General features: G+C 37.1%; 1 protein-coding gene across 1 annotated transcript; it reads left to right on the forward strand.

The window, feature by feature from the left end:
* Positions 1 to 4,772: 4,772 nt before the first annotated feature.
* LOC141794836 (putative N-acetyltransferase family 8 member 5) lies at positions 4,773 to 12,631 on the forward strand. The gene is made up of 2 exons (XM_074675386.1): positions 4,773 to 4,855; positions 10,059 to 12,631. Exon 2 carries the CDS (start codon positions 10,072 to 10,074, stop codon positions 10,741 to 10,743), a length of 672 nt encoding a protein of 223 aa, XP_074531487.1. The 5' UTR covers positions 4,773 to 4,855; positions 10,059 to 10,071; the 3' UTR covers positions 10,744 to 12,631.
* Positions 12,632 to 16,296: the final 3,665 nt, after the last annotated feature.

Genomic DNA, 16,296 nt, shown 5'->3' on the forward strand with positions numbered 1-16,296 from the left:
TTCCCCCGTACTTTGCTCTTTAATAAGGTTTTAGTGTCACGCATAACAAGAAAAAGTTGTTTAACCACAGAAAACAGGAACTCTCAAACCAAGTTATCGTGCCCACCACAGCTGGTATTAGCAAGAACAAGGAAGCCTAGATGTGACATGCACTAACTTTTTTTTTTCAATCTTTAACAGACATGCAAACAAGTTTCTATTTCTTTGGCACGCAAATATCAGTATCCTCACCACTCACATGTGTAGTGAAGCAAAGGTGTCACTGGTTATACATGTTGATAGAGCAACACCTAAGTTTGTATCCTATTTGATGCTTTCCCATTCAGCTGTAAGGGAGAAGTTTGGTGACAAAGTCCAGGTCACAAACCAAGAAACCCAGACATGTCAGAATTCAAATCTACAATCGGAGACACTTTTTTTCTGTAAAACGAAAAAAAAAAAAAAAAAAAGACGGTCGCCATCAAAACTGCTCCCCCTGGTGACTGGTTGTGGAATAGGTCAAAAAAATCCTCCAAATCTGAAAACTTTCCTTTTCCTTAGTTATAAGAGGTTAAAAATGAGGCTGAACATCTAGTTTAACGATGAGTAATAGTTGATATTCTTGTGTATTTTTTTTCTGGTGATTGTAAAATATGTTGGGAGGAAGAGCTAAGATGAGATAACACTCTGGAAAAAAAATAAAAATAATTTTGTCACTGATCTCTACCAAGATTCTCTCTTACCCCTTTTCCACCAAGCTGGTTCCAGGGCTGGTTCGGAGCTGGAGCCAGACTTAGCACCGGTTCTTTTGTTTTCGGCAGACTAAGCACTGATTGCTGGCTCTCAAAACTGGTGCTTGGCAAGCACCAACTCTGTGCTGGGCCAGCAGAAAGAACCAAGTTCCCATCGGGGGCTATGGGCTTATGTCAGGGGGTGGGGGCGGGATTATTGACCAACCAAAGCAGAGTGAAAACATGGAAGAGCGTCATTTTTAAAAAGATGAGTTAGGGGTAAGCAAAACAACAGAAGAAAAGTTTATAAGCCAGCACCCGTTTGTGGAAAAGCAAACGGTTCTTAACTGGTTCGCACTTGAACCAACTGCGAACCGGCTCTAGCACCAGCACTAGCACCAGCCCTGAAACCAGCTTGGTAGAAAAGGGGTATCTGAGTCCCTCACAGTCTCTACTGTTGGCACCTCTGACGGGGTAGTTTGGCTTTAAAACTGTACAATGGTAAAAGGCAGAGCCATGCTGCCCACTCTATATACAGTCTATGGTCGGATCTGGGAAGTCTAGACATTGTGGTTACAGATCAGAACTCAGTCCAAACACAAAAAAAAACAGTATAATTAACGACTTTTTCCACATTATCACCAATTTAATGATAGTTTCACAGACCTGAAACTGTGTTTCAAGAGGTCTGTGAAGATAATTTAATCCAAATCTGGCCTGTCAAGAAAGTGTTTTTAATCAGGAACCTGTTGTCTCACTCTTGACCGGCTGCCCAAGTTAGAAGCATCAAGTGAGAAACTAACTTCAGTGCATCATGGTTTGCCTGATTCAGCTCCAGGTGACAGCCATTCAGGGAGGTGTCTGACCAACGAAACGGTAAGAGACTGTCAGTTTCTACGAAATTTTAAGATAAAATCTACATCTAGATGAATTAGACACAAAGTATTTCAATAGAAGTGTTCAAATGTATCAATATTGTCAATTAGTAATGCAAGTTGTGAGTAAAGTTTCTTATCAACATAACTATCAGCAGGTGGTAGCCTAGACAATGAAGGTTAATTCTGAATTTTATTTTCTTTCAGTTCTTTGTAGACCATGCAGCTGGTGATTCTTCTGTTCTGTCCCTCAGACAAGGGCGCGGCTCAAACTCTGTTCAGCTTTGGCATCAACGAGCACATTGGCTCATGCTTTGGGAACGCCATGACCAACCCTCGCCATCACCCTGGCTCTGTGCATCATAAGCTTCTTCCTGGGCTCTGTGCTGGGGGCTGTGGTGTTAACCGGTGTCTGGGTGTGCCTCGTCTACTACTACTGTCATGATCTTTTTGCGGGCTATTTGAAAGAAAAACTCAAGACGGACATGCAGGACCAAGGTTAAAATAGTTTTGGATTTGTCATTATAGTTAACTTTTAGTTAGTTTTGACTTTTTTCCCCCCCATTATAGTTTAGTTTTAGTTAGTTTTTACATTTTTTTCCATTACAGTTTAGTTTTAATTCGTTTTGGAGCAGGCATTCTAGTTTTTATTTAATTTTATTTTTTGCAACAAGGCTTAGTTTTGGTTTAGTTTTAGTTTAGTTCAAGTTTAGTTCAAGTTTAGTTTAGTTTTAGTTTTTTCATACCTTATTAACCAGGTGCAGGATTCAAAAAGGTCAGAGTAAATATTTTGTAATACAGTTTATTTTCCAGTTCAACATAGTGCTCACTGCTCAGTCACTGCTGATACTGAACTGTTGGCTGCCGCCTTAAACACAAGAAAATAATATAAACTTAATATAAAAATATAAACATAAATTATATAAAAGTAATGTTAACATCAATTAAATAAAAATAATAAAAACATAAATTATATAAAATAATATGATGGTGCTGTATGGCACTGACAACTGCCAAAAACTGTCGCAAAATTGGTTGGGAAAATGTGTCGGATTAATTTAAATCCTAAAGGCTATTAATATTGTCAAAAACGATAACTAAGGACATTTTGTCTTTAATTTTGGTTAGTTTCAGTTAGTTTTGTGAACACAAGATACAGTTTTTGTTTTCTTTTCTAGTTTTTATTAGTTTGAGTTAACTGCAATGTATTTTAAATATTAGTTTTCCTTTTTAGTTTCGTTTTAGTTAATTATTATAACCTTGTGCAGGACATCCCTGGGTTTTACCAGAGCAGACCGGACGACTCTTTCTGGGTGGCTGAAGCTGAGGTTGATGGGATACCTCAGATCCTGGGTACAGTGGCTGTAGTGGCCAAAGACAATAGGAAGGAAAAGTATGGAGAACGGTCCAATTTTTTGAGGCTGCAGACCTCTTCTTGTTTTCGATATTACCAGTGTGATATATGCATACAATGCTTTGTCATGTTTGCACTTCAGGCATCGTTGGTTATTTGTTGTGCTGCTTGCATTGTCTTAATTTGCTGATTGTTGGCAGGTAAAGGAGGATGTACAATCAGGGCATTGTGTTGACTTAACCCAGGTTACATACAGTTATGTAAGTAAGTTTCCCTCAATCATAAGGGGTGTGTTTCTTTTTGTTTACCACTGGATGGCGCCAAATGTCTAAAATCCCTCTTCACTGAAGTCAGTGTCATCTTGTTACTTACTCTAGCAGTAGGTGTTAATGCATACAAGTCCCTCCTGTTGTTCCTGTTTTTTTTTTCCCATAATTACTGGATTACATTTCTCCGAGTGCTTTTGTCTTTTAAATCTGCCCTCAAAGCCCACCTGTTTAGACTCGCCTTCCCCAACCAGTTCTTTTTGCTCTCTGATTACCAGGCTTTGGCCTGCTGTTCAGTCTCTTTGAGTATTTGGAAAAGCTCTTTATAAACATGAAAAATGTAACTATTTTGTCACAGTAATCCCCATCTGTCTGAAATCAATGGCTTTTGCAATTTTGCAAGTGGAATTAACGCTTCACTATTCTGAACTAATGTTTAAAAGACACTATAGCCTTTCTCAAACAATCCAGTTCAGACCTGAAAAGCTTGGGTATCATGGTTAGAGATCAAGACCAGATCCAAAGTGGTCTACTAGTTAAAAAAAAAAAAGAAGAAGAAGAAGAAGAAGAAAGACAGTGAGAGTTTTCAGAACCAGAATGAATGTTTTGTAGTTTTAAAACTGCATTGTAAACATTTCACTAAAATGGTCAATCAATCTTTGTTTATATCATAACAAACATTATCTGAAGATACTTTCTGCAAACCTTTTCACCTTAATAAAATTTTATTAGCAGAAACCTAACATGAAGACAAGATAAGAAGCCTTATCTCATCTCGAAAAAAACAACAAAAAGAACTACGAAATAGCCAGATTTGTGTTGTTAATTTACATTTTCACCATTCAGCATTATGACAGTTTTTACAAAATTGAAACAGGTTTTTAAGATATCTGTGTTGAGAATGTAGTCTGGTTTAGACATACATAAAATGTTTATAATGTTTCATCATAAGCTTCCCTGTCATTCCCAAGATGGAATCATCGAATAAGATACCAACTTCAGCACCAGTTTTATAGGCCACAATCATGGGAAGTTAGACTCCTTTTAGAGAGCTGGTTCTTTTTGCACAGCTCCCAAGCATCTCTCAATCTGGTATCATTTGTAGCATCATATTTAAGCCTGACCCAGCAAATATTAATGAATTAAGTATTGATAGTGATATTAATAAACCCTTTTCATTCAGTATTCTTATGAGAATCCTCTTTTTTGTGCATTTGTTCTTATATAGAAGCAGACATTTTTGCTTTTGTTTAATATTAACCAAACTTTTTTTTTGCATGAATATAAAGTAATTAATAAATCAATTAATAAAAATTATGTTGATCCAGATGCTGCTTCATTTGAGGTTGTCATGTTTTTGTTGCGGCACTCTTCTCACAATGAAAGAGTGGCCCTCTCCCTGTTATCACATAATGATATGATTTAATATCCTCGCATGTGATTGGCTGCACGTCTGTCAGCAGAGCTGGGCGACTGAGACAGAAAAACGTTGAGAGCCGATTCAATGGGAGTCTGCTCTTCTGATTCACTACGAAGCATCGGCTCTTAGAGCCGCATCTTCTGCACATGCCACATCACCACGGACCACAGGTTTTTAGATCACGATTCATTTCCAGCCAAAATCAGATCAGGAGAAAAACTTTGGTAAAGGTAAGGAAAACTAGAAGTTAAGTCAGCAATAACGCTACACTGCAAATAGCGATGCCTTAGTAAAACATTAATGCAGGTTCGTAAGATAAGTTATCCGCAAAGGTTGCTTCTTCTTGTTTGAACGGCATGGTTATGTCACTTTACACTGGTTAACATTTAAACAGAAGAGGCTGTATACAGCACTATACTATAGTAGTTACAGTGCACAGTTCATTTACGCCGTTTTTGTAGCTGACTTCCTACAGGACCATTACTGCTGAGTGCCGGAGACGACGACGTAAGAAACAGCCTTTTATTACTTGACATGTGTCGATAAATCGTACATTATGATAAGTTTGACGACAAATCTGTTTTATAGTAACGCTAAGGCTTTGGTAAGACATCGAGGACAGGGAAACACTTGGCAACAACACACAACGATTCCTATCATTCAGCTAATAACCTGCATTTAACACAAGAGTTAACTTTCGATAACATTCAGCTTATGAAATAGACGTTTCTAGATAGGCGGAAATGACGTAGAACGACTATTGAACGAACGTGCTATTTGGTTACCGATGGAATCAGATATAGCCTACATCTGCTATAACTGTAACCACTATGTCAGGTGGCCATACTACTTCTACTGTTGATGCTGTTTTTCACTACCACTGATAATACTAATAAAGCTATTTAACAGCAACATCATGAGCAGTAGTAATATTGTATTTACAATGCAATAACAGATAGATAGATAGATAGATAGATAGATAGATAGATAGATAGATAGATAGATAGATAGATAGACAAAATACTTTATTAATCCTCGAAGGGAAATTCATGTAGTTATAGGTTACTGCTATTCTCTGTTTTCACCTTTGAAACAAATTTTCACTGAAACACTCGATGGACAAAGCAAATTCAGGGACTCAGGAAGCAGTTTTAATGAAATGAATTTAAAGATGACAACAGTATGGTTTACAAATGAAGTCAATGACAAGACAAAGAAATTAAATAAAAGACTAAAACTTAAGACAATAAAAGATTACTCAGTTTACAGGACTTTCACTGTGTTTAAAATGTTATGGTGGCATTCCACCAAAAAATTCAGTCTGTACCAAGGTTATAATAGTTAACTAAAACGAAACTAAAAAGGAAAACTAAAATTTAAAATACATTGCAGTTAACTCAAAGTAATAAAAACTAGAAAAGAAAACAAAAATGATAAGTAAACTAAAACTGTATCTTGTGTTCACAAAACTAACTGAAACTAACTAAAATTAAAGACAAAATTTCCTTAGTTATAGTTTTTGACAATATTAATAGCCTTTAGAATTTAAATTAATCTGACACGTTTTCCCAACCAATTTTACGACAGTTTTCAGCAGTTGTCAGCGCCGTACGGCACCATCATTGTGACTTACTGGGACGCTCTTGTTTACTGCACTGACTGGCTGTGCTCTGTGCTGCGACAAAACGTAGAGGAGCAATGAATCAGAGCTTCTGTAATAGTTTAATTTCATGTGTGTCTGACTTTATTGTTACAGAGTCCAAGTTTCTAATTATTAAAGCTCATATTGTTTTATATAATTTATGTTTTTATTATTTTTATTTAATTCATGTTAACGTTATTTTTATATAATTCATTTTTATATAATTCATTTTTATATTTTTATATAAGTTTATATTATTTTCTTGTGTTTAAGGCAGCAGCCAACAGTTCAGTATCAGCATTGACTGAGCAGTGAGCTCTATGTTGGACTGGAAAATAAACTGTTTTACAAAATATTTACTCTGACCTTTTTGAATCCTGCACCTGGTTAATAAGGTATGAAAAAACTAAAACTAAACTAAAACTAAGCCTTGTTGCAAAAATTAAAACTAAATAAAAACTAGAATGCCCGCTCCAAAACTAATTAAAACTAAACTGTAATGAAAAAAATGTCAAAACTAAACTATAATGGAAAAAAAAAGTCAAAACTAACTAAAACTAAACTATACTGACAAATCCAAAACTATTTTAACCTTGGTCTGTACCTGGACAACATCACCTTGACAGCAAAAACTCCTAGCTTCAGCAAGAGGACAGTCATTCTGTGGATTTATATACACAAGTCACCCAAAGCTCATGTCTGCATTATCTGTTGACATTTACTGACTGTCATGTATTACTGTTTTTCTCATTTGGTTTGGCTCATTTCTTGACACAGAAATTACATTCCTCAAAATAACATGGACAAACCTCCAAACTGCTTGGCAGTTGTTCACAATATAATTGAATTTCTCACTAATTTCATCAAATTGCAAATTCTTTTGTTTAGTTTTGCAAAATACTAAGTACAGGTAGCCCATAGTTAGCACAGTTAGCTTAGATTTAGCTCAATTTTCAAGTGAATACATCTCGTTGATCCAAACGGATTGTTGATTCTCAGTTCAATGGTCAGTCTCTACAAAATACATCAGCATCATTTCGTTGTATGAGTCACCTCAAAGTACAATGGTCGGTTTAATTGTCAAAATTAGTCAGCAACACACAATACCATGAATACCATGTATGAATCTCTTGGAACATTTGATAAATTGATAAATCAAAAGTCAGGTTAAACTAAAACTTGAAGGAGTTGTTTTTTGTTCATGTGTTTATATTACAGTATTTTTTGGCTTTTTACATTTTGTTTATCTAATGCAGGGAAGTTACTTTATGTGTGTGAATAATAAAGGTCAAAATTTCCTTAGCAGTTTGAGTGCAATGTGTGATGTCAAACCTTGGAGGCTGCTCTTACTGCAAAATTTCTTTTCTTTTTCTTTTTTTTTTTTTAAATCCAGCTTTATGTATAATTGTATTCTGTTAGCTAGACAAAAAATTAGTCCAGTAACAGAAATGAAGGACCAGGCTCAGATTGAGAGGTGGAAATGAGGGATATTTCAATGGTCCTCTGTCATAGTGACAAAACATCTTAACGTCTCGACAAAGGGACAATGTGTTTTGGAGACACTGACTATTTGTATGAGACAGATATTTGGTTTTGACACATAACTGAACTGATTTGGGAGAGATATGAGCTTTTTGCAGGTGATCCATGGTGTTACGCTGATCAATCCAGGTTTTTTTTTAACAAAATCACCAAGAGTGTTAAGAAGGTCCGGTCCGTTTCAGGAAATGAGCCAACAATTGAGAAGGATCATTGCATTTTTGATGGCTGACTTTTTGTATGGGGAAAGGAACTTAGTTTTGAAGCATGAGTGAATAGTTTTGGGAGAGATATGCGCTTTTGCAGGTGAACCATGGTGTTGTGCTGAACTGTAAGACTGTTTTGCCAAATCATTTTAGAGTTTTAAGAATATAATTTCTGTTTCAAGAAATGAGCCAAACTAATGGAAAAAAAACTGTAAGAGAAATACTTGTGTCACAAAAAGAAAGAAAGAAAGAAAGAAACAGAAAACCTCCAAAGTCAAAGTGGAGTGCACAAGAGACCTGAGTCCTGTTAAATGAGCCTGAAAAATACATCCAGACAGAGAACTGCGCTTAACATGTCATAATAATGATAACAATTTTGTATTCAAGAACTGCTTTTTGGAAAAGTTATTGGTCTAATAATATACCATTGTTTTAATTTGAACATGTAGTCTGTTTCCGTTAATAAGAACTGAAGTGTTCACTTATTATTTACTCTCCATGTTGAGTCCTAAGTGTCATATTTGGTCATAACCTCAGTCCAAAAACAACTTTTTTGATAACTAGATGAAGTAAAATCTACTCCAAATGTCAACAGTTATTGTTAGTCATTTGTGATGCAGAAAATGCATCTTTTGACTTGCAGCCACCGACATCCTTGGCGTTTCAGTGTGAAGTGTGACCCTGTTAATTGGTAACTGTCAGCTGGCAATCACTGACAGGTTTTGCTGAAGTTGCCAGTTACCATGCTCACTCTTTACTCCAAAACACCGGTTGCTCTGTATCAGTTGTGACCCTGTAAGAACGCGACTTCACTGTAAAGTGTTTTTTCAAAGCTAAACCGTGCATCTGTTTACAAAATGCATGGGAATCTTTATGATGACAAAGGTTGTAAAGGGGTCTATAGGAAGATGATTTTACATCAGATAAAGTAACGTGATTTTCAAGAATTAAAAGATGCAGGCATCTATAGCCACGTTTACATGGACCTAAATATTCTGCTTGCATTCGGTTTATTTGCTCAAATGGAAAGAATTGAACCTTTGTATACACCTCATTCCGAAAGAAAAGTGCCAGACCGAATGGACATTTAACCAGTTTCACAGGGGTGGAATATTCCTTTCCCCAAACCGATTGAGGTATCATGTATCCACTCAAATGGAGTGCGTTCTTTCAGCGCATGCTCAGAAAAAATGTAAGACGCAAATAGAGACGTTCCTCAATTTTAAAAATGGCTGCGAGCCGTCAGCACTGGACTGCTGTGGAAAGTTTGTTTTTGATCCAAACTTTGAAAGAAATGAACATAATTTCAAGACTGGATGGACGACAAACTCGCAATACAGAGTATTGCAACACCGTGATAAATAAACTGTCGTCCTCCAGCTTTGATAAATCGCGTATCCCATTGACTATTCTGTTTGATTACAGTGGCGCATGTAGACCAGTGATTGGAATATTCCTTTCCATGTATACTATTGTTTTTGGAAAAGTCATTCGGAAAGATTCTATTCAGAAAAGACAAAAAATGTAACCGTGGCTATTGTTATGCAAATATCTTGGAGACAGGTCAAATAAATCAAGTTCTGTGAATTAGGAAGGGCATATTTATTAACTCTCTAGCTGTCATAGCATATGCAACTAGGGATGGGTACCTTATTAGGTACTTTTATAGGTGCCAACCGAATTCTATCAAAAGCACCGGGTACCGATTCACTTAAAATCAAAAGGTACCATGTTTTGGTACCTAAATACATCCTTGTGACAGTCGGGGAGTGGAAGAATAGGCGATTTTCCATTCTGGACTTGAACACAGCATTGCAAGGTTATATATTGAAGTATTAATATGTTAAATTGAAAAAAAAGTTATATTTTAATATTAAACAAATTGATATTTTTTACCACATTAACACAGAAAAGTACCGAAAATTAGTACCGTTGAGTACTGGAACCGATTGCCAGGTACCGCGTATCGGTACCATATCGTTTCAAATGTGAAAGGTACCCATCCCTATATGCAACATGTTAATTCTTCATTTCTTCTTCCTCTAGTTTGTTGGAGACCATGCAGCTGGTGATTCGCTCGTTCCGTCCCTCAGATAAGGACATTGTTTGTACTCTGTTCAGCATCGGCATCAACGAACACATCGGCCCATGCTTCAGGAATGCTATGATCAACCCTCCCCACGTCGCTGCCACCCTGGCTCTGTGCATCACAGGCTTCCTCCTGGGCTCTGTGCTGGGGGCTCTGGTGTTTACTGGTGTCTGGGTGGGCCTCGTCTACTACTGCTGTCATGAGCTTTATGACAGCTATGTTAAGGAAAAACTCAAGACGGACATGCAGGACATCCCTGGGTATTACCAGAGCAAACCGGACGACTCTTTCTGGGTGGCTGAAGCTGAGGTTGATGGGAGACCTCAAATCCTGGGTACGGTGGCTGTCGTGGCCAAAGGCAGTGGGAAGGAAAAGCATGGGGAGCTGTTCAGAATGATAATCTCTCAGTCATGTAGACGGATGGGCCTGGGCACTAGATTGACTCAGACTGTGATCGACTTTTGTAAAGAACGGGGCTTCTCCAAGGTGGTCCTAGAGACAAGTTCCACTCAGGCTTCAGCTGTGGCGCTGTACGAGAAACTGGGCTTCAGAGAAACCCACAGACACACTGAAACACATGCTCCCTTCTGGCTGTTACCACTGACCAACGTCAAGATTTTAAGGATGGAAAAACACCTTTAACCCTGACTTGTCCCTGATCTAACACTGAGAAAATAGAGTGTTTCTAACCTGTTTGCAGTAAATGTGTTTATAGTGTTAAACTTCGTCCACTGGGTCATAGCGTTTTGTACCCTAAGATGAAAAAATAATGAAGGCTTTGAATACATGAAGGTTAAAAAGTATTTTAATTATCAGTCATGAGGAGCAATTTATAGGTTGGCAAAAAAGCAAAAAAAAAACAAAACAAGAAATAACATATCATGGATCCCTAGTGATCATGTAGTTTGATAACAGTGGTGGCTGCTGGTCAGTCAAGGAGGGGAAGCTCATTTTTTTCTGGCCCGCATCATAATTTTGTTTATTTAATTAGACGTAAATTCTACCCTCCGTACCTTTTCAAGAAAATCATCTGTGACCCTGTCGTACCAATCAGGTGTTTTTTTTTCAGGGAGTTACCGGTGTTCTCTCAATGGCCAGCAGAGGTAGACTGCTTTAACGGCCTTGGCCCATTGTGTTGCGGGCGTAAGACTTGAGCCACTTTAAACAGGAGAAGCTCCTCTCTACACCTGCAGGCTGTAAGTGTGAGTGACAGGGGGAGGAGCTCAGCAGCTGTAGCTGCTTATTGGTGAAAAGAGAGAGAATCTTTAAATACAACGCTTGTCGTTTTTAAGAAAAGTAAACTTGCTGGGGATCAATAAAGCCTCCGGATCAGTCCAGAACAACTAACTGTAAAACTCAGAAGATGCTCTGGTGGAGGATTATACTTCAAGATCCCTGACTGGCTCATTTCACTGTCAATCAAAAAGGGATTCAGCCTCAGACAGATCATCATGCAGAAGCCCAGCGTCCAGGCCAGCCCACTGCCTCATAGACCCCCAGAGACGCTGAGCGTCCGATGGGCGGGACAAAGCCCAGCGTTTATCCAATGACCATCCAGTTTCCACAGTGGAACAACCCACTCTATGCCTCTCTGCTGAAGTCAGAAGACGCTCAGCGTCCGACTGTGTTAAAGCGCTGAGACGCTGCGTGGATGAATAAGAAGGAGGTGGAGCCAGTTACCTGTGATAGGAGCTGATTCTGAACAAAAGATGAACGAATTCTAGCGCATATTTTGTCAATGAAATGTACACACAGCAGTACATAACACCACTTTTTTTGGGGAACAATTTAGGGAAAGCTGAGCTTCCTTTGCAGTCTTTGAGCAATCGCCACTGTTAGATAACTAGTTCAATTTTTTTTACCAGGGCATGGTGGTAAAAACAGCACTCTGCTATTTTAGTCAGTTCAGTTTGTTCTAACTTTTAATTTCTGAATCAGGACCAAGACTAAAAATCATTAACAAAGTTGTCTTAAATAATCAATCTCTTAATGATTGACTTGTTTTATAAACGCTCATTCGGGGTCACATTTCTACCTGCACCGGCCCTTTTTAACGGTCATAAAACCAGAAAGCCAAAATCAAAGACTCCCTACCTCAGTTAAAGAACCTCATCCCTCAAATGTAGAAAATATATTCACTGCCATTCACTACTTTTAATATCAGATCATTATACAACATTTTGTTAAACGTATGCACAAAACTGCTCTGTAACTGTCATCAGTCTTATTTTAAGCTAGCTTTCTTTTTTGTTTGTCCTGACTTTGATTTTAATCATTCTCAATAATTTTGCTTTTTTAATGTGATTGTGTTGACCATTGTACTCACTCCTCTACTGTCTTTGAATTGCCTTGTTGACAAAATGTGCTTTATTGATTAACTTTTCTTAAGTAACACATGACAAAGTACATGAAAGCAGCCAGAGATTACTAAACTGATGACTCACTGTTGCTCTTAAACTGAGATTCCCTGATTTTTTATTGTACTTTAAGCTGTGATTTATTCATGAAGGGTTGATGTTTTAATCTTAAATGCACCAAATAAAACCAATCTTAGATGTGATGGCTCACTTATTCTGCTGTATCACATCCTCTTCTTTCAAACACTTCGGTGCACATCAAACAGGAGTGTCCACAAACTGATTGTCACACAGGAGATCATTAAACTTAGAACAAGGCTAATGACAGATAGGTAACAGATTCTGTCCTAACAGGTACAATAAACTCTTTCACCTATCTAATTCCTTCAGAATTCTCACAAATTAAAACACATTTGACAAAGATTTCTGACAATAATCACCCTGCACTGCAACACGAAGCCAACACTGAGTCAAAGAATTGCCTGTGATGTCTATAGAAGATGGTCAGTTTATTGTTTTATTGTGAGCAGCAACACATGAAAAAAATAAGTTAGACACTACTTTAATGAAAAATGGCTTTGGGGTGTAGAGAAATATAGAGTTAACAGTTTTAAACATTCCCATGGTCCTAAGATTGACAGGAGGTGTCTTAGTAGCTTAAAAGGTTGGGTAAACATTTGTTTGTGGCCTAACCTTTTTTTTTATTTCATTAAAAGTCCCCATTTACAAGATGATGGGTGAAGAATATCTGTAGTGTCTTAAAGGCAAACCTTTTTTTTGTAATTTGACACAGGGGGAAGCAAAAGCTAAATTTATAGGTCAGAGTTCAGGGAACTTTGTGATCATGGAGCAATTTAGTGTCACAACATTCAACACTCAACATGTCAGTGACAACAGATTTGTAGTAAAATAAATAGATTTACTCAACTGAAAAGAACAAATATGTAAAAGTTCTTAAAAGAGCTGCTTCAGCATTTTGTAGTCTGATAGCAGAGGGGAAACAAGAAGCAACATGTCTGTTTGTTCAGCTGGAGTGGTACAGTAGCGCCACCCTCAGGGTGTTCAAGAGATTTCTTAGATAAAAAGTGCTGAAGTCAACCTAAAACCCGTTTGGGGTCTTTTTTGTCAGTGTGGTTCCTCTGCTGGGCTCCAATTATTGTGGAGAAGGTACAATTTACAATTACTGGACATGAGTATGCTGATCATGATAATAGGTGGCAAAAAAAAAAGTATTTTTGCAATTTTCATATTGTGCTTGGGAAAACCGTATCTGTTCAGTAGTTCAAAATCAATCCTGAAAAATTCCTATTTGTCAGTACAACAGTGGTCAGGGCTGCAGACAGTGGATATTCATTATGAATAATAAACACCAGGGGGCATCAATTGACAACAACTGCACAGCGTAAGAAAATAATAAATATTTCACATTATTATTATTATTATTATTATTATTATTATTATTATTATTATTATTATTTATTTATTTATTTATTTTATTCAATTTTTATTTATTTATTTATTTATTTTTTCAAAAATTATTTGACATACTGTGATGGCCAAAGTTATTAGAACACCTGACAGATCATTTTATGTTATTTTATTTTATTTCATTTATTCTTTTTTTTTTTTTAGCCTTTATTTAAGCAGGAGATAAAACCTCATTGAGATTGAAAAACATCTTTTTCAAGAGTGTCCTGGCCAAGACAGCAAGCAGCAGCAAGCAGAGTTTCAGACACACGCTAAAACATTCATACAACACAAAACAAGGTAGTCCTTTACAGACATCCATGACTTAAAGCAGCAGCTATTTGCAAGAAACAGGAAATTTAATTAAAATATGTCGCCAAAAGTGTCAGTTCATTGAGGTTCAACTTTTGTTGTAAAGTATTGCAGACAGAGGGAACAGCAAATTTGAATGCCTTTTCCCAGTTCCGACCTTTGGGACGGACAGCAAATAAAAATCCTGGGAACAAAGACTGTAAGTTCCTGTAGGATCTGAAAGTACTGACCTTTTTGTGCCTCCAAGTCCTGATCATGAAACATGATGGTCGCTCTGAGCTCAACAAATATCAGATGAAGTGAGTTCTTCTGTTTTTATCTACTTTGAACTTTAATATTTGGTTTGTCCACCTTTTGCAACGGCTACAGCAGAACATGTCTCTGGCATAGTGTCAGTACTTTTCATAAGAACTTCATCACTCATGATCTGATCTGGAGTTGAGGGGGCCAGTCCATCATTTTTATATGTACATATATATATATATATATATATATATATATATATATATATATATATATATATATATATATATATATATATATATATATATATATATATATAAAAACTTCTTCCGTATTAATCATTTTTGAAAGGTAATGTTCCAGATTATATGATGCATTGTTTACTTTGCAGATGTAGTATTTCCACTTTCACTTTCACAGATGGATCACTTTGGAAACTTTTACTTGTTAAACTTTAAGTATGTTTCAATAAAGATTCTTTGGTTTTTATTGGTGCGGATTACCTTTTTTGCTTTTCAAACTTTATTTACAGCCACAGACCTCTTCTAGTTTTCAACACTGACACCATGATGAGCAGCGTTTTGTTAAAGGAGCGTTCAGCTTCTTGTGAACAAAACGTTGAGTCTTTTTTTTTCGCCACTAGGTGGTGCCACATGTCTTCTAAAATTCATTTTCAGGTGGCACCCTCTATTTCTTTTATTACTTTATGATAGGTTTTGACTAAAGATAAAGCTTTCTTGTTTTTCCTGTTTATTCATTGCAGAAAATTCCCCTAGTTGCCTCAGGTCTACTCCGGAAAGAACATAATGTACATGTGAGCGGCTAAGGTGAAAAAATGTGGGAGGAAGCATGGGTTTAAAATCTCCACCACTGTATCCAGTATGGGTGAAAGAATGTATGACCAGGGCAGTGGGGTTTTTTTATAATTCATCTTAAGATATCTAGACGAAGCTTTAATACTTGTATTAATGGATGTCTACATTCACTTATGTTTAATTTATTTTCTATGCTCTGTCTCATCTGAGGCAAACAGGAAGAAATTTTCCCCCTGATAAAGTTTTGTTGATTCTCTTAATGTCATTTTCTTTCAGTGCATCTAAAGTTCATCTCTCTGATCTCCAAAAGCCCCCAGCTTCACAACCCTGTACCCACAAAACCAACACCACTCTTGTTTTGAGTTCATCTTTACACACATTTCAGGTGAATGACACCTGGCAGCTCTCCAAAGCAAAGAGTGCGATTGAGAAACCCGAGGTGAAGTTACTCCTGCTGGTGTTATAACACTTGGCAGTGTTTTTGTGTGCTCTCCCTCTCTCTGCCTGTCAGTGGCTCTGAGTTCAACCCTCGTGAAAAAAGCCAAACAGGATGGCAATGTTGAATGTGTGTCAGTTGTTTGAGAGGCTGAGGGGACAAACATGAGGGTTTGTTCTTTTAAAGGCTCCGGGGAAGTCGACGCATGGCTGGTGTTCATAGTGAGATTATAACACAAGCAGAGAAAACTGTTTTCATAACAAATACTCAGACACAGGCTTGAGTGGCATCTCTGAAAACTAAAAAAGGTAGCTGCATGATTGAAAATAGAAACAAAAAGTGTCTGAAAAACTAAGAGCAGTGAGCAGGGGCAGGTCCAGAGGGGTGGTCAAGGGTGGCACTGCCCCAGGTGCAACCCCTGAATTCTGAACTGTGATTGGCTTTTTTATAGTTATATTGACTTAAACGTTCTTTAAATTTTAGTGCAGCACACTTATCTCACCTTTAATAATTTCACTGTGAAAAAAATATCTGCTTTACTTCTAAAAGAATTTAGCTGTGAAGC

This window comes from Halichoeres trimaculatus, unplaced genomic scaffold, assembly GCF_033239565.1.
Source record: "Halichoeres trimaculatus isolate MK-OKI-2021-1 unplaced genomic scaffold, fHalTri1.1 fHalTri1_scaffold_1, whole genome shotgun sequence".
Classification (NCBI taxonomy): domain Eukaryota; kingdom Metazoa; phylum Chordata; class Actinopteri; order Labriformes; family Labridae; genus Halichoeres; species Halichoeres trimaculatus.

Excerpts from the sequence above, each read along its gene's own strand:
- LOC141794836 (XM_074675386.1), top strand. The coding sequence starts at position 10,072 with ATGCAGCTGGTGATTCGCTCGTTCCGTCCCTCAGATAAGGACATTGTT.